The sequence below is a fragment of the Scomber japonicus genome, chromosome 4 (assembly GCF_027409825.1).
Source record: "Scomber japonicus isolate fScoJap1 chromosome 4, fScoJap1.pri, whole genome shotgun sequence".
Lineage (NCBI taxonomy): Eukaryota > Metazoa > Chordata > Actinopteri > Scombriformes > Scombridae > Scomber > Scomber japonicus.
Genome location: NC_070581.1, coordinates 16,497,640 through 16,516,477, shown reverse-complemented (window position 1 = coordinate 16,516,477; position 18,838 = coordinate 16,497,640). Strand labels below are relative to the sequence as shown.

The following is an 18,838-nucleotide window of genomic DNA, read 5'->3' as shown; positions in this document are numbered from 1 at the left end:
TCAATGCTCAAACGTCTGTGTGCGTCTCAGGTTGTCCCTCACCCGAACAAACTCTGGGATCTTCTGCTGGTTCTCCCTCCGTCTGATCTCCTCCTGCTCGTACTGGACAAACAAAATACGAGTCAGTTAATGTCATCCTTTGTGACCAAAGCAAGCAATAGTATAATATTACTACCAATTGAAATTTACATCACCAAGTTTAAATGGAGTGCGTTAATGTCCTATTCCTATGTGGTCTAAATGCTGTTTCAAAAACCTTATTCAGTGTAACAAGACTTGAGCTGGAAAACTATAAAAAATATTGTATATTTGGCTATAAACATGATCAGATGTAACACTGCATTAATATTGACACAAAATGTCAGCCACTGACACTTTTAATATGGATATGTTTGTAATGGCAGTGGTAAGAGAAATCTTCAGATCCTAGTAACATCAGAGTAATGTAAATATACTCCTACTATAATAACAAATCCTACTCAATACTCTGAATTGCTGTTCGGTGCATACACAAAGACAACAGTCAGAGTTTTCTTGTAGTCACAAGAGAAGGGACCCTCTCGTTCTGCAGGATGAACTCCAACATTGCTGCACTCAGCCGGGGACACACGAGTGTCCTCACACCCACCCAGCATATCTCAACCTGGGCAAATCCAGAAAAGAAGAGAGTCCAGCCCCTCCAAGAATTTATTTCCAGAACTGATCCTGTGCATAGAGGTCAGCCCAAATATATCTAGTTGGTACTGCTCTACCTCTTAGCTCTAGCACTAGCACTAGCACTGGCTTCTTCCCTACCAGGACATGGAATCTGAGTGGGCCATGTGCAGGACCTCCGTTGTGGAGGCAGCTGCTCAGAGTAGTGGCCGGGAGGTTCATCGATGCCTGTGCCCGGTGCAACCCAGGATCCCGTTGGCAGGCAACAGTGATGGAGGCCATTAAGCTGAAAAAGGAGGCTTTTAGGGGCTGGCTGGCTCAGGGTCTCCTGAAGTACCAAATGGGTACCAAAGGGCTAAAAGGGTAGCAGCTCAGGTGGTTGCTGAAGCAAAATCCCAGGTGTGTCAGACGTTTGGGGAGGCCATGGAGAAGGACTTTTGGTCAGCCTCAAAGAAGTTCTGGCAAACCGTCAGACAGCTGAGGAAGTGGAAGCAGGGCTAAGCTCAGGCTATTCTCAGCAGGGGTGGAGAGCTGTTAACCTCGACTGGGGACATTGTCGGACAGTGGAAGGAACATTTTGAGGGAGAGTCTCACCTATATCCCTGGCAGAGGTTTCTGAGGTAGTAAAATAGCTCCTTAGTGGCAAGGCACCAGGTGTGGATGAGCTTCAGTCTGAGATGCTGAAGGCTCTGGACATTGTTGGACTATCATGGCTGGCATGCCTCTTCAATGTTGCAAGGAGATCGGGGACCAGGCCTGTGGACTGGCAGACCAGGATGGTAGTTCCCATTTTCAAAAAAAGGGACAAGGTGGGCTCCAACTACCAGGGAATCACATTACTCAGCCTCCAAGGAAAGTTTATGGCAGTATACTGGAAAGGAGGCTCCAGCCAATTATCGAACCTCTGATTCAGAGGAACAATGCAGATTCTGTCCTGGCTGTGGAACAGTGGACCAGCTCTTGACCCTTGCAGGAATACTTAAGCCATTGCAAGCTGTTTGGTCATTATACAACTGCTATGAGAGCTGTGTTCACATTCTTTTCATTCATTCAGTAAGTCAGACCTTTTTTCAGTGGGTGTTGGGCTCCACCAGGGCTGTCCCGTGTCACTATACTGTTTGTGATTTTCACAGACAGAATTTCAAGGCGCAGCTGGAGGATGGAGAGTTTCTAGCTTGGGCACCTCAGGATTGCTTCTCTGCTTTTTTACAAATTATGCAATTCTGTTGGCTTCAGCACACTATGACTTCTAACAGGCACTGGGATGTTTTGCAGCTGAATGTGAAACAACTGGGATAAGTGTCAGCACCCCCAAATCTGAGGCCATGGTGCTCTGCTGGAAAAAGGTTAACTGCTCCCTCTGGGTTGCTGCCCCAAGTGAAGGAGATCAAGTAACTCAGGGTCTTATTCACAAGTGATTGTAAGATGCAGCGTGAGGCTGACAGGCAGATCGGTGCAGCATCAGCAGTAATGCAGGTGTTGTACTGGACCATTGTGGTCAAGAAAGAGCTGAGCCTGAAGGCAAAGCTCTCAATTTACAAATTGGTCTACAGTCCAACCCTCACCTATGGTCACAAGCTTTGGGTGGTGACTGAAAGAATGAGATCACGTATACAAGCGGCTGAAATTAGTCTCCTCTGAAGAGTGTTTGGGCACCTGGTTAGGATGTCCCCTGTTTGGACACGTTCAACAGGTAGGAAATCATGGAGCAAACTCAGAATAAACTGGAGGAATTACATATTTCTCCCAGCCTGGGAATGCCTTGTGTCCCCCAGCAGGGGCTAGAGAGCATTGCTGGGGAGAAGGTTGCCTGGATTTCCTTACTCAGCCTAATGTCACCATGACCTGGCCCCAGATAAGTGGCGGAAAATGGATTGATGAAAATTTTTGAATTTATTTTTGGATTATTCTCTAATCTTTTCTCTTTTTTGTGAAATATTGGAAAAGTTTACCCCTGTGGGCCTTGAACAGTTGTTTAAATAAAACCATCTGAGAAGTTTAAAGGGGGAATCTCTCTTTTGTGGAACTGCAGACAGCTCATAGACATCTAAAACATGACAAGGGACCCCAAACAAACAGTTTTTACCGAGGAGGTCACAAACTAAAAAGGCTAGGGGCTACTGGTTTGATCTTTGACAATGCATTGTATTTTAAAATTGTGTTTTTATGTAAAACCGAACTAAAAACTTAAACTGAAAAGTATGAAGTGTCTCTCAGTTATGTGGTATATGCCCCTGACCTCTTCCAGCTTCTGCTGCCTCTTGCGGAGCTCCATCTCCAGATCCGAGGGCTGCCGCTGTGCCATCTCCTCCTCCTTGTGCAGCTCCAGTCTGCGCTGCTCCAACACTCGTTTCAGCTCCGGCTTCTCCTCCGGCAGCAAGCCCCTGAACCATCAGTTAAAGTCACAGTTAGTTATTAAGAACATGAATTAGTACATTAAGAAAGGAAGTAGAGCCAGTACCGTTTATGGCTGAGCAGCAGCTCCCGATGCAGGTTCTGGTGGCTGGGCATCTCCATTGAGGAGCCATTCAGTTTTCTGGGTATAATGTCCTCACCGCTGCAGTCTGCTGGGGACTGATGGGACAGTGGCGAATGGCCAACAGAGGTCTCTGAGGAACATGAAACAGCTGACTTTAACTTTAAACCCCTCATATCTAATAAATTCTACTAAAATAATTGTAAATAAATAGTTAAATGTTCGATTCTTTTCTGGAAGCAGTTATTAATTGAAAGAGTATTTAATATATAATTTCAGTCACAAAATGACAGTCAAAAATAGTTAATAGGAGAAAAACACAATGATAACTTCAAAAATGATAACTTGGTGACATTATTTTCAAAACAATATGAATCCTTTTTGGGAGGAAAAATCACAAGCTGAAAATCTGTTATTACAAAATCATAACAGAACCAGTCTGGATTTATTCTATTAGCTAAATACTTCTAAAGATGATCATATAACTGTAATCTATCAAACAAACATTTGGTTGATAGACCAATCTGTCATTCAAATAGATAATCTGACTCGTCTATATGATAGGTAAAATGCTTGGTAACACTTGATTGATAACTCCACCAATCAAGTCTTCTAATCATTTGATAATACATTTGCTGTATCATAAAATGTATGGGTTTTCCATTTTTGTTCAGTATTTGTGCATCAAGATACCTTTTCTGTGATGTCCATATCCTGGTTTCTGTGAATATTTAGAGTTAGAAAATGTGAAAGAGGAAAAAACGGGAGAATTCCTGTTAGTAGCTTGAACAGTAAATTATGTCACACTCACTAGCCAAACCAAATGTGTGAGTAACAGTGCCCCCTCTTTATTTTGATCTTCAACTGATTGGACAGATGGTATAATTAGATGAGAACTAAAACAGACAGTGCCCGCTGTGCTGCTGGTTAAGCAGGTGAGCTGTGTTTGCTTGGAGCACAAAGGTGATGTAACAGCTCTGTCAGCCTGTCAAAAAGTGCAAGTTTGGCCACAATAGGATTGTCCTTGGTCAAACATGAGGAGGTTGCATGACATCCTACTGAAACCCAGCAGATATCTCTGCCGCACCCACTGAAACCAGATAACCAGCATACACGATCATTATAAGAGCAGATGGTAGACTGCTGCTGTGAGCAGTGTCTCACTCAAACAAAGTCAAACATACCAAGTGACGACACATTTTTGTTGAAAACTTCCTTACAGACAGATATATTGATCCTCAAACTGTGTTTTTGATTGTGCATTTTACTGTTCCTATATATATAAAACCCTCCTCAAGTCCCTGCAGAGAGGCTGAGCTGGGAGATAACCTGATGAGTGCATGACGTGATAGAATCCATTGTTTCAGTCCTTCAGAGCTGGGATGGATTCCAGCAAAATCACTCTGCCTGATCTCAGCTTGTCAACAACTTATCCTTTGCTCTAACACAGGCACTCTGACCTGTTGTAGGATAAATATAGTTTCTCTTTGGCCTCATCATGTATTTTCAGGTTCATACCTCCAGGTTTAGAAAGTTTTATAAACCCTAGTGACCCAAGATTTTGAATTATGTTAAAACATGAAAATCACTAAAATGGGAACAGCAATGTTTTCACATGACTGGTGATATGTCACATGTTTACTGGTGGCTCCATCATTTTTCTGAAGTGACTAAAATATTTGAGAATCCAGGGAGAATTCAAGTATCCATAAAAAGCAGCGTGATGCTCATGAGGATAAAAGTTCCTCAGCAAGTAAATATTGTGTTTGATAGGTCTCACTCACTGAACTAAAGCAGTTTCATGAGGCCACTACTTAACAGCGACAGAGAACGTAGACTGTAACAATGTTGCTGTGGCTTCTGATTCAATCATTTTGATCATACTAATCTGAAAGATATTTCCTAATGACAGTGTCCTTATAATTTTTGTCCATGATCTACATAATGTGAGGAGGGATTTGAAGTCTATCAGCCACATAGAAATCAGAATCAGTCAGGACCGTAAACTCACTGAGGCTAAACTTGACTTGACCGAAGTCAACTAAACCTCTGACAGATGGCCACCAAACCAGACAATGACCTTTCAATCACCAGACAGTAAAGCTATAAGAAAACAACTTGCAAGAACTCACTTTTTTTGCATTTAACCCCTCCATGGCAGGATGGCAGAGGTCCACTCTTTCTATTCCTTTTTTTAGTCCATTGTGAAAAGAATCATACCTCCTCACAACAGTTTTTCTGTTGTCTGTTTCTTCTCAGCATTCAAGACCAACATATTGTTGTTGACACGGAGGATCCACAGACTCAATGTGCTGCCTCGCAGTTGTCAGTAGTGGTATTACGGCATTCAAGATTACCTCACAACCCCCACGGGGCACAGGATACTAGATTAGTTAATTGTGGTAGACACAAATGCAGCTTAAAACCAACCTAGCATGGCACCATACCAATAGACTCCTCCACTAGTGAGTTCATTAATGCTGAGAGAGGCTCCAACAACAGGCGAACCAACATCAAATCATAGATTTTGTGATTGTATGTTGTTAAAAGCATTTTATGCTGTAATACACCATATTTTGTAGAATCTAATTCATTTAAAACAAATGAAAGAGTAAACAAACTCACAGATACCATTTAACTGTAATATAGTGTTTTCAATTACTACATACTCGTTATGCACTATAATGCATTATGGGTTCTTCTTATGCAGTTGTTAAACTACAATTTCTACATTTGAAGGAAGAACTTTCAGGCAAAGAAGAAAAAGATAAACACATGATGTTTATGACCACGTGAGGGCGACATAGTTTCTACATTACTATCCCATGATGCAACGCGGCCGTGAGCTTTAAGTACAACCCGGAAGTTATTTTTTCACAGTGTGAATGGCGGCTGAAAGGAGTGTGTGTGTGTGTGTGGTGAGTGGTGAGTGGTGAGTGGTGAGTGGTGATTGTTTGAATGTTTGAATGTTTGAGTGTGTGAGTGTGTATATCTTTAAAAACCTACACAGTGATCTTATTTGATCCGGTCTGATTCGGCCTCTGCTCAGACTGGAGATGATAGGAAAGACGCTCTGCAGCCTCCGCGGCACTGAGCAGCAGCACGTATTTAAGCTTAGGGGCCTCCACGCTGCACGGTGTGGTTCAGATGTGATGAGTTGATCAGATATACTAGTCCAGGGTGAGTTTGGGGTTCACCCCCCGAACTTCACGACGGACACTGAGTAAAGAGGCGATTCTGATCTAACCACAAGCAGCTAGGAGCCCTTACAGGCTAATTAGAGGCCTGATCTAGCTGCAGAAACACTGCTGCTGTAGAACAAAGGAGCCACCCCCAGCTCCTCTCTGTGTCTACAGTGCAGCAAACATTTACCTCATAACTGTAGAGTTCACTCCAGATTATCAGTATGTTGTATCATCGTGTATCTTCCCCTGTGAAAACTTAATGACACTGAACAGATTAGGCTAATAGTCAAGTTCTTCTCCTGCTGTTCACTCTGACCTTTAGAAAACCTCTAGTTAAAATCCACAGTCCCCCTCCTTTTTAATCTTTTACAAGGTAGGAATTATGTCTAAATTTAAAGGACACCTCCCTAATCTAGTCACAACAAGAAGATGAGTGCCTTTCAGTGTGATATGGTCACACACCAAGCTAATTAATTTCTTCTTAAATACAAAAAGGACATACATACCTGCTTACATTTAGTGAAACCAGCATGGAAACCTTTATGCATCGGTTTTGGTCTCACATCCACACTGACACATTTTTGTCTGCGGTTTTCAGCTTTATTCATAGATATTTTGTCAGTGAATTTTGTTTTTCTTTTAAAGAAGTTGTCTTTTGTGTTTTTGATTAAGGAAGATTTGTTTTTTGCTGCAATTTACATACATAAATGTTAACTCAGTAAGTCTCGGCACCTCCTGTTTTTTTAAACTGAGCTGAAGAGAAACTTTGACTCTATTAAGGAGGTCACACATTACAGCCATTTTATATTCTTTACAGTGGCTCCCCATCAGTTTCTGAATTTATTTTAAGGTTCTTGTAATTACTTACAGAGCCCTGTATCATCAGGAAACAGAGTACTCATGTGACTGTGTCCATATAGACCCAGTAGGTCATTGAGGTCTGCTGACCAAGGCCTACTGGTTGTCCCTCACTCCTGCCTGAAAACAAAATGTTATTGGGCCTTTGCAGTAGTGGCTCCAATACTATGGAACTCTCTACCTTTACGCTTACAATCTGCAATCTCTGTAGAGGTTCTTAAAAAGTAAGATTTACCTGTTTAATCTGGCCTTTCTCTCACTTAAAATTGTTTTTAGTGCTTGTCTCTCTTGAATGTCCTCTGTTTGCCTGTGGTATTATTTTTTATATTTTTATGGACTGTTATATTTTAATTTAGTTCTTGTTGCTATTGTATGTTTTTATTGCCTTTGGGTTTATTTTGTTTATGGTATTTTTGTATTCTGTGAAGAACTTTGTGAAAGGTACTATACCAAATAAAGTTACTATTATTATTAAGTCTTCCAAAAATGTCTTATCTATGAGAAGTGCTTTTATTTACACCTTTATGTACAGTATTTCTTTTTTTGAAGAAACCTTTATATTATTGATGTCTTATGTCATGCCTTTGTTACCTGGTTTCAAGCTGTATGCCATTTTGTAATATGCAGTCTGTTCAATAAAGTAAAAAAAAACTTAAATTAAGCTGCCTGCTTCAAAGACTGTAAACAATAATGAACGTAAACAGATGTAGAAAGGGTTAGTTTGGGTTCAATTGAAGTATAATTACGTAATCGTGAATCATAGGACGTGTACTAAGGTCTCGCGATAATGTGCGTGAACAGTTATGATGTCGTCAGTTTTGTGTACACACGTGACCCGGGTCGTCCAATCAGCTGTCAGGAGAAGCTGTGGGCAACTACCGGGCGAAGCGCGCGAGGGTGAACAAGCTCACCTGTTGTTGTTCGCCATGTCGGAGCCCAGGAAGAGACCCCGGGTCAGTCATGACAGCACCGCCAATCAGACCTCCAGTCAGCGCGGAGCCAACATGCTGCCTGGCAGTCAGCGGCCCGGAGCTGAAGAAGGGGAGCATTTTGTGGAGGGGTCCATCCTCCGCATCACCATGAAAAACTTCCTGTAAGTTAACTTCACGGCGGCTGTCAGTCAGCTGCTCCCCAGACAGAGCCTCACCGAGTGGACACAGATACAGACTGATGGAAAACACATGGTTAACTTTGCACACTTATATTAGCGCTGTTAAGAAGCTTTAAATGAACATTAACCTGTCGTGAATCCACGGAGCCTGCTGGAGGCAAGCTAACACAGGACAGACCACGAAAACACAAATAAGATATAAGTCCCCTCTTGTGTTTGTTTCTTGTTCCTACAGTAGGATATTTGAGCTTTACTGTGCAGAATTATGCATGTGCAGAGTTTGACACTAGATGGCTGTTTTCACATGTTCTCTGAGCACTGAAAATCAGACTTTTAAGAGTGGACTCGAGCATGATTTGGGACATCACCACTAGTTTCAAGCCAATTGTGGTCAAATATAGCTTATAAAAGTGTGATGCGGAAACTTGAAGCCTTTAGTGCTGCGAACAAACTGTAGTATGTGAAGTAGGAAACATCTTGTGTCCAGCATGTTGAAACTGATGTGGTATAATCATACTATTTTGTGGCAAAACTAAATAGTAAACATTATTGTTCCAATCGGAGCATTTCATGCCTTAATTCATTCATGTTTGTCCTTAAGTACCAGTCAGTCTTAAGATTTTGAGGGTCAAATCCAAGCCTTGTCTTGAGTCGAAGTCCAAGCAGTTGCCACGTCCTTAAATATGGCATAGTAATACTAGTACTGCTCATTTTCCCTAAAATGTACATATTACTTTACAAAAGTGTAATTATCTATGTTGTGGGAGGTGGTCTTTATTTCAGCTAATCCGTCCCACCTCTGCTCTAAAACCTTGTACTCTGACAGGACCTATGACTACTCTGTGGTGTATCCTGGACCTAACCTGAACATGATTGTTGGAGCCAATGGAACTGGCAAGTCCAGCATTGTGTGTGCCATCTGTCTGGGTCTGGCTGGCAAAACTGCTATCCTGGGCAGAGGGGACAAGGTAAACTGCAGAGCAACACTGGTAGATGTTCTCTGAACTTGTCGAAGCTTATATTCAGCACTTTCCAGATAGTCAATATTAGGTTAAAATCCTTTGAACGTTTGTGTCAAATCATGGCACCGTTGTCAGCTGATATGTAAATGAATTGCAATTCTGAAGATGATTGATATTTATTAAAGCTGCTTTTGTTTCTGTATAGGTTGGCCTCTATGTGAAACGCGGCCGCACTAAAGGATCTATTGAGATTGAACTGTAAGTTGTTTTAAGCAGTTTGTAGATACACACGCTGCTAGATAAGTGAAATTATTATTATTATTTTATTATTTATTAGGAAATTCTTGATGAATTCATTGAAAGAAATATTGATGCAGATTCAAACTTCTTTTTCTTACTCCAGGCACAAGAACGATGGAAATGTAATAATTAACAGAGAGATCCATGTGGAGAATAACCAGTCTCTCTGGATGCTGAATGGACGACACTGCAACCAGAAAGCAGTGGAAGAGGAGGTCAAAGCTCTCTGTATCCAAGTCAGCAACCTTTGCCAGTTTCTGCCTCAGGTACGTGTTTCTCACTAAGGCTACACTGGTGCTGCTAAACATTTTCTGTGGAGTTCAGTCTGCTTAATTATTGCTGTGAAATTGTAGGATAGTTGCACAGTGCAGGTGTTATTTGTGCAGTTTTGTTAAAGATTTATTGTATATCTCATTCATCATTTTTATTCTCTTTTTTTTTTCAAACATAACTTTCAATATTTAAGCAATGTGACAGCTTGTTGATATGATGGACATGTTTTTGATCATACAAATAGTAAAAATGCTAATATTTCATCAATATTACCTAATTATTTGTGTTTCACTGTTTCCCTCCTTCCTGTTTATGTGGTTGGTTTGTCCCTGCAGGAAAAAGTGGGAGAGTTTGCCAAGATGTCCAAAATTGAGTTGCTGGAGGCAACTGAGAAGTCAGTGGGGCCACCAGAGATGTATGAATACCACTGTGAGCTCAAAAACTTCCGCAAGAAAGAGCGAGAACTGGAGGTGAACATGCAGCTTATATGGATGTATATAGCATGTCATGAGTTTGTGTCAGTGTGTTTATGTTTAGGAGTGTCCTGGTTAGGGAAAAATATTTGACTTTTTTTTTTTTTACACTTTTTTTTAAAGAATCAATGCATATGAAAGAGACATATAATATTTTTTAAATGTCTTGAACAAAGTATTGAACAAAACAAAATCACAGCTACACCATAGACAGAAATGATTAATTAAAAATGTAAAAAAAAAAAAAAGAAGAAGTTTTTCAATGTTGCTGGTTGTGTTGTTTCTCTGTAGAACGTTGTGAAGGAGAAGGCCAGCTTCTTAGAGAAGGCCAAGCAGAGGAACGAGAGGAACAAACATGATGTGAACCGTTACTATGAAAAGAAGAGACATCTGGACGTGATTGAGTTGCTGGGGAAGAAGAAACCATGGGTGGTGAGTGATTGAAATGAAACACTCTGTAGAGAGATCAAGAGACAAACACTGTGTTAGCTCTGTCCCTGTTCCCCTCTGATTACAGGAGTATGAGACCACCCGTAAGGAGCTTGAGGGAGTGAAGAAGGAGCGAGACGAGGCCAAAAGGCAGCTTTCTGCCCTGAAGCAGGCCCAGGCGCCCATGCTGAGAAAGATCCAGCTGATTGAAAACCAGCTGAAGCCCACTGAGGCACAAATAAAGGCAAAGGTGAGAATTCAGCCAAAGAAAATATTGGTACTATCTGACAGGTCTGTAGTATGATACGTGGGTCTAAAAGAAGAAATATAGTCACATATCACGTAGGTGTATGAGACAGACCTATGATTTGATCTCACATATCAAGTATAATCCTCATGTTATATTTGTCACAGTTGACCACTTGCTGAACCCTCACCACTTTTATAGATGCTGACCTTTTGCCATTGTATAAAAATGGGATTTTGGTTATTGGGCAATCGGCCAAAAGAGAGAACCTCATTTCACATCTCAGTGCTCATTCTTGTAATATTACATCTGTTATAGGTTATTTAAATTTGGAAAAGTGGCGTAAAGAATTTGGAAAAGTAGCGTAAAGAACATTACGAAGCTCGTGCCATTTCTTTCACAGGGCAACGGTGAAAACCATTTGTTGTTTACACTCATCTCAATTGCTATAATTCTCCTCATCATGTTCTTGGCTCCCCCAAGAACATGATCAAACATCTACAACTGAGTGCACATATCACCTACATAATAAACTCTCGTCACTGGCTGCCTATAAGCTATACAATTGTTTTTTAAGGTGTTTCTCATCTTTTTAAAATCACCTTACACTCTCGCTCCAGACACCATCGGTGAATTTCCTCACAGATTATGTTCTTAACAGATCACTGTCTTCTGGTGACACTCTCTCTTTAACTGTTCCTCGGTCCAGGACTCAAGTCATTAGTTCATAATGCCTACAGACTGGAGCAGTCTGTCTGCGTTGAGATTGTGCATATCAATTAAAACATAACATAAATAGATTTTGAAACATTTACTGCATTTTAAACTTGCTTAAAGTATTAATTGACTGCATCTGACTTTTTATATGTTTAGTGGAGCTCATTGTATCGCATGTTTTTGTATGGAAAAAAAGGTTTTATTATTATGATGGCAACGATGATCTTGTTGTTTTTTCAGACTACTGCCATTAAAGAAGCGTCTCTGATGTGCAAACAGAAACAAGATCAGTTGGATCGAAAACACAAAGAGGTGAGACTTTGCACATTTCTTTTTAGAGCAGAGCAGCTGTCAGTGCTGATAATATGTCGTCTTTGTTTCTGTCATTTTAATTTGACAACATATAGAATTTGGGGTGCTTTTCTCTTGGAAAAAACTTCACAAGAACGATAAAATAAATTCTGTATGCTTTTTTAAAAAGTGTGATGAACAGGGGCTTCATATCTGAATGAACAAACATTTAAGTTTGACAATGAATCCATTTGAGTGCTTTACATCAAATTATGTTTTGAAAATGTCTGAAATTATTTCACATAATTAAGCAATAATGTATTCATAGCTTGGTATCTAGTAAAGAAGAGATAACAGAAATTTCCATTTAACTGATAGTATAAAACACACTTCATCTATAGCTGTTTGTTGTTCATGATAAATAACTACTCTCCCTGCTCTTATCTACAGATCGAAGATATTAAACAAAGGCTGAGACTGAAGCAGATGGAGAAGGAAGACCACCAGAAGCGAATCAACAACACCAGACGGACCATTGAAGACTTGAAGGCAGAGCTCGGCAAAATTGGTGACCAACCAGATGTCACACCGAGGATCAATGCCGTCAATGTCGAGCTGAGGCGCATCCAGGAAGAGAGGGCCAAGATCGAAGGAGAGAAGGCCGACCTACGCAGGGAGAAGGACAACCTCTGTGCTGAGTCCAGAAGTGAGTTTTCCACAAACTATACAGTGTCCTCTAAACAAAGATCTAATTGTTAAACATATTTAACATATGATCCTGCTCACTCGGATACTTACACTCTGCCAGTGTGAGTTAAAGACCACATAATAGACAGACCGAATTCAAAGGGAACAGAAAGTGGTTCATGTAGATTGTCTCTTTCTTTTTATTGCCAGTGTTGGAGAAAAAGCTCAGAGACATGAACAACATGATGAATGCCAAAGAGGAAAAGCTGCGGGGACGCCACAGAGACACACACACCGCCCTGCAGTGGCTCAGGCAGAACAAACATATGTTTGAAGGAAACGTCCATGAGCCCATGATGCTTGTGGTGAGTCTGCACAATGTGTTTATATCCATATATGACAGAATGAGTCGAGTGTGCGTTTATGCTCTCATAATTGGGAAAAGTTCTTATCTCTGATTTTTCACATATCACTAGATAAGAATGAGGTCTAATGCCAATCCTGTCTTCATTCCTCAGATCAATGTAAAAGATCCTCGATATGCCAAGTACGTTGAGAACCACATCTCATTCCATGACCTGCGGGCGTTTGTTTTCCAGAAGAAAGAGGACATGGAGAAGTTCATGGTCGAGGTCAGGGTCCTGCAGATTATGATTGTCCTGTTGAGTGCAAATTGTAGTTCTGCTTAACATTTTGTGAGGAGAGGTGACTTTTTACCCTCCCAAATAAAAAATTGAGTTTGATCTTTCTTGATCCTCAGGTCCGTGACAAGAAGAACTTGAGGGTGAACTCCATTTCTGCTCCAGAGGACTCGTGTTCTGGGCGACCTCCATCCCGAAACGTCGAGTCATTGAAGTGAGAGAACATTTATTTTTCTTTGGCAACCTCTAAAATCAACATAATCTGAATCTATTAGTGTAATAGTGTCTCTGCCTGTGACCACTTCAGTAAAGATTTTTTTATTACATTCTTTTAAAATATTTTCTTTATTTTTTTGCAGACGTTTCGGGTTTTTCACCTACCTCCGTGAGATGTTTGATGCCCCTGACGAGGTGATGAGTTACCTCTGTCACCAGTACAGGGTACATGATGTCCCAGTGGGCAATGAGAAAACCAAATCCATGATAAAAACGGTATGTTCCTCGTCCCACATGATTCAAGTTCCCAGAGCAGAGCAACAGAGAATTAAGGAAGTGAATTTCATTTAAAAACTCACAGGTGATCGAGGAGCCTTACCTCAAGGTTTTTTACACAACAGAGGAGAGATACACTTTGAAGAGGTCCTTTTACTCCAACAAGATAAGCACCAGTAACTCTGCAGTGCACAATTCCCAGTACCTCACCATCACTGTGGATGCTGTGGAGAAGCAGAAGCTGGAGCAGCAGATGAAGGTGAGTGACAGCTTTGACATATTGAAACCTATTAGACTGTAAAATACATAGAACATCGCACTACAACCATGACTTTACATCTAGCTGTCCTTCATCAAGAGCAGGCAAAAAAAGAACAGATGATGAAATACAGAGGGATGTAATATGATTAATTGCGAGTTTAACTGTAATCTCCACTGCGAGCAGGACTGTGAATTAAAGTTACGAGAGATCGATGAGCGGATGAAGGCTCTGCAGAAGCAAGCCAGCACATTGGATCGCAGTGAAAACGAATTGCTGGCAGAGAAGAAGAAGCTATCCGAGCTAAAGGGCAAAAAGAGGCAACTGGAGCAGAAAATCAGTACCAAAGAGGACAGGTAAGTCTTTCTGGAAAAACTATACAATATGTCTTAAATCTACAAACATGACTGAAATATTAAATTGTCTCTGAACATGATGTACTCCATCTTTCCATGTGTTTAGTTTGAAGCAGATGGAGCAGAGTGGCATTGACCTGAGGAAAATTGAAGAGGAGACTAAAGTGAAAATTGCAGCTATCAACTCTGATAAGGTGTCCATAGTCGCTGCATTCATGGCCCAGATGAAGGTATGGATAAATGAACCGTATATGATTGAATAGGAAAACACATAAAAATGTAATATTCTCTAATATCTTGTTCTTCTGTGTTTTCTTGGTTGCCACCATTTGAATTAGAAAAATGATTTAAAGTCTTAATTTGAGCTCTACCCACTAGCAGACATTATAACACATGTAATGGTAAACAGTAAGATCATTTCTGATGCTATGGTTACAGATTTTAAAGCACCAATAAAAACATCCACTGCACAACCCTGCTGGAAGGTGCTGCATTACCAGATTTGGTGTGAATGCAGCCCTATATGTATCATAATCTTTCTCTGCCTTATTTCTGTCTTTAATTGTTCCACTGTCTTTGTGGCCTCTGTTTTCCTCGTTTCTCTCTCTGTAGCTGAGAGCCAAGCTGACTATGGAGAAAGTGTACCTGGCTCTGGAGACGGTGGGGCTTACAGCTGAGAAGACCAAACTGGAGAACGATTGTAGAGAAGGCGCTTCTGAACTCAAAACCACTGATGTAAGTATTTCACATACAGCTGTATGCACTAACAGCATCATGGAGGCAGGATATGTTTGATAGCCTGTTCTTCATTTTGAGGACCACGACTCCAAGGCCCCATGTGAGCAAACATCCACCCTGCTGGAGTGCCCATGACATTATTAATTCTTTGTTTTCTATCACTGATTTATGCAAACTGTCCATTTGTTCTTGCAGCAAAAATGCGGTCGTCTCGAGCACAGGAAGGTCCAGCTGACAGAACAATGCAAAGGCCTGTTGAAGACAGCGAAGTCAATTTGTAGGATGCAGTCTGATGAGACATTACCTGAAGACCTGCGTAATGTTAGTGTTCCTCACAGTTCATTATATTTCTGAGGCCTTTTGAACATAAAATATGAATGTTAGTGTTCAAATTATCAGTGGTTCTTGTTTTTTGTTAATACAGGCTTTCAGCAACCTGCCTGACACGCTGGATGAGCTCGATGCCATGCTGAATGAAGAGCGGGCCAGAGCCGAGTGCTTCACAGGCCTCAGTGAAAGTGTAAGAGCACATGATAATCTGCTGAGGTTTTCATCCATTTATTAAAAAAAAAAATAGGTACAACTATGATGACTTTACTCTTCAGAAAGACAGAAATGAAATTAGAGCATACCTTCTCAGAACCATCTATTCATGCCTGGTAACACTGTTTCTTTTTTCCCAAAACTGGAAAAGTCTTGGAAAATAAAGTAAAGCATCAGTAAGGAACTACAGTTTAAAATACATAGGCATGAATTATGAATTGGTTTATAATGCTTAAGTCAGGAAATGTTGTAGAAAAAAACTTTGGAACTCGATTAGAAACTGTCTCATCTCTTTACAGGAAAGTATGATCAGTTTCTTTCTTTCTTTACTCATTGCTCATCGCTTCCTCACTCTTTTGACCAGCAGAGTGTAAATGTTTCTCACTTCAATATTCTCTGCTTCTAAGGTTGTTGACGAGTACAACAGAAGAGAACAGGAGATCAAACATCTAGAGAAGGAGCTGGAAGACAAGAACAATGCCCTGAATGACTACAGACAGAACATATCAGAGGTACACGACCGTGTCACTTCAGTGATCGTTTGCTTCTTTATTCACAAATGTGGATTAGTGTATGATTTCTTATGAGGCCATTCCATGAATAAATATGTGTATAGTGATTATGGTGTGTTTGTGCCACAGGCTAAGGAACGCTGGCTAAACCCTCTGAAGCAGCTGGTGGAACAGATCAATGTCAAGTTCAGTGATTTCTTCCGCTCCATGCAGTGTGCAGGAGAGGTTGATCTGCACTCAGAGAATGAGGTAAATATAGACAAACAGCAGCAACACAAACACTTGATCTGACATCACAGGTTCACAGGATGAGTTCATCGTCAAGCTTCCTTATATTCATGTAAGATGTTGATATTTGTAACTGGTGTTTCACAGGTTATGTAATCACATCAACCTCTGATAGATTAGAACTCAATTGTGTTTATTTATTTTCCATTAACTGTCCGCTGTCTGTCTGTAGGAGGAATATGACAAGTATGGGATCCGCATTCGGGTTAAGTTTCACAGCAGCACTCAACTTCACGAGCTGACGGCCTACCATCAGAGTGGAGGAGAGCGCAGTGTCTCCACCATGCTGTACCTCATGGCCCTGCAGGAGCTCAACCGCTGCCCCTTCAGAGTGGTGGATGAGATCAACCAGGTACTTTCTCCCTCTCTCTCAAACACGAACACATGGTGCAGTAAACCAGGCATGAGGTTTTTATGCATCAAAGTAACATTTACTTCAGTCTTTGTCTGTCAGTCTGTTGTGTTCAGTTTCAGTTAAATGTTTCTCAAGAAGTTTTTTTTAGGTTTCTTTTAAAGTAAAAATGTTGAACAATCTAATATGAAATTGTGTTAAAATACAAAAACTGGTGGACAAATGAGAAGGGTTGCAATGTTTTTTTTGGTTATAAACACATCATGGGAACATCATCTAGAAGCTAAAAGTTATGACAGCCTTTCATATCTGTTTTGAAAAAAGTCCAAATCAAATCAGCACACATCTAATCTGAATCCATTATGTGTGATCAGCACATGAACATTAATCCTTGTTTCATTAGTCCATGGTTTAACTAACAGTAAGTTAAAAATGTAGAACATCTAAACATGATGAGACAAATTAATACATGCAGGGAAAATGCACAAATCGTAAATAACTTCTTGGCAAAGCAGCTAAATGTTCACATACATCCTTTAAACGCACAAAATATTCAACCTCCCCTCACCTGTGTGCTCTCTGTATGAGGATGTGACTGAGACTGTTTGTTTCCTCTGTGAAGGGAATGGATCCTATCAATGAAAGAAGAGTCTTTGACATCGTCGTCCAAACAGCCTGCAAAGAGACAACATCCCAGTACTTCTTCATAACTCCCAAAGTGAGTGTTCAGATGGTAACAACAGACTGATATCATACTGTGTGTGTGTACATCTTCTGTGTATTCTGTGTAGTTCTAATGTTTATGTGCTCAGACTGTGTATCTGTTGTGTTGTTGAGTCTGGCTCTTGACTCTCCAGAACTCTCTTCTGCTGTGTTTGTATTCAGTTGCTGCAGAATCTTCAGTATGCTGATGAGATGACGGTTCTCTGCGTCCATAACGGCTCACACATGCTTCCCCCCAGCAAATGGGACGAGAAGGCTTTCGTCAGAAAGTGCCTCCAAAGAAAAGCCAGAGCATGAATCCACCATCCCAACCTGACTTGCCTCATCTCAATTAGTTTCCCGTTCAGTGACTTCAAAATATCCATCAAGTGAAACTGACAATTCATCATTTACGGGAAAGAATTTCTTCTTAAGCTGTTTTATTTCTGGAAGAATGCTGTATGGATTTTGGTTTAAGGGTCTTTAACGGACCTTAGTTTGCACTCCTTTCTATGCAGCACTTTTTCAAATAAATTTCATTTAGTCCACCGGTTGTGCATATTTGTTTTAATAAAAATATTCTTCAGTTTTTGTTCTAAGTGGGTTTAAGATTTATTTCAACAAGTCATAAGGTCTGATACCTGGTAAGATTTGCTTTAATGCAGAATGATGTAGCAAATAATATTTTCTTGAAAATAAATTTCCAAATGCAAAATACAACCATGTTATTCTAATCAGGCACAATAGAGAGAAAAAAGATCAGAGACAAATGCCATCGTGCTTCAGTATAAATGAAATGTGAAAAATTGGTTTTCCTAAAACCCCTTGAAGCCCAGAGCAATCTGCACAGAAATGAAATCAAAACTAAGAAACCTTCAGTATTATTTAAAAGCATAATACCTTAACTGTGTGTGCTGTACCTTCATTTAATATTCATTTGGCTGTCACAAAATGTGACAATAGGGGGGGGGGGCACACTTCTCTTCAGTGTTTCATTAATGTTCATTTTGGAGTTAAAGTGATTCAGAAATGAGGCTAATCACCAACAGGAAAAAAACAAATTGAAAGAACTTCTTTATTTCTCAGCAGCAGTCAGAGATGATGATATCACACATGCCAAGTAGAAACTGTCATCATGTGGCTCTTGTTTGAAAAGGCCTGTGGAGGTAATAAAAACAAAAAAGGCTTTATATTTGTATTTGAAACGCATCATGGGTGAGTTTAGACAAGTCAGAGTCCACAAACCAGAAGTACCAGTTTTGTATATCTATGTTTCTACACACAGATATTAT

The 18,838-nt window shown here is 40.4% G+C and overlaps 2 protein-coding genes and 1 non-coding gene across 3 annotated transcripts; 2 read left to right on the top strand and 1 right to left on the bottom strand.

Annotated features, from left to right (window-relative positions):
• zgc:195245 (uncharacterized protein LOC565483 homolog) lies at window positions 1-8,101 on the bottom strand. Its single transcript, XM_053317950.1, has 6 exons — window positions 8,085-8,101; window positions 6,137-6,259; window positions 3,824-3,903; window positions 3,116-3,263; window positions 2,894-3,038; window positions 1-102 (listed from the first exon to the last, which is right to left on the bottom strand). The coding sequence occupies exons 1-6, from the start codon at window positions 8,099-8,101 to the stop codon at window positions 1-3; spliced, it is 615 nt and encodes a 204-aa protein (XP_053173925.1).
• Window positions 6,000-6,376, top strand: LOC128358157 (small Cajal body-specific RNA 2). Its single transcript, XR_008321366.1, has one exon. It is a non-coding gene; the product is annotated as a small Cajal body-specific RNA 2 (non-coding RNA).
• Window positions 8,077-18,137, top strand: smc5 (structural maintenance of chromosomes 5). Its single transcript, XM_053317520.1, has 24 exons — window positions 8,077-8,266; window positions 9,111-9,252; window positions 9,452-9,504; window positions 9,650-9,812; window positions 10,155-10,289; window positions 10,584-10,724; window positions 10,810-10,971; window positions 11,926-11,997; window positions 12,427-12,682; window positions 12,874-13,028; window positions 13,182-13,295; window positions 13,424-13,518; window positions 13,664-13,796; window positions 13,882-14,055; window positions 14,242-14,411; window positions 14,518-14,641; window positions 15,024-15,146; window positions 15,345-15,470; window positions 15,574-15,669; window positions 16,100-16,204; window positions 16,334-16,453; window positions 16,665-16,844; window positions 17,467-17,562; window positions 17,730-18,137. Exons 1-24 carry the CDS (start codon window positions 8,100-8,102, stop codon window positions 17,862-17,864), a joined length of 3,237 nt encoding a protein of 1,078 aa, XP_053173495.1. The 5' UTR covers window positions 8,077-8,099; the 3' UTR covers window positions 17,865-18,137.
• The last annotated feature ends 701 nt before the right edge of the window (window positions 18,138-18,838 follow it).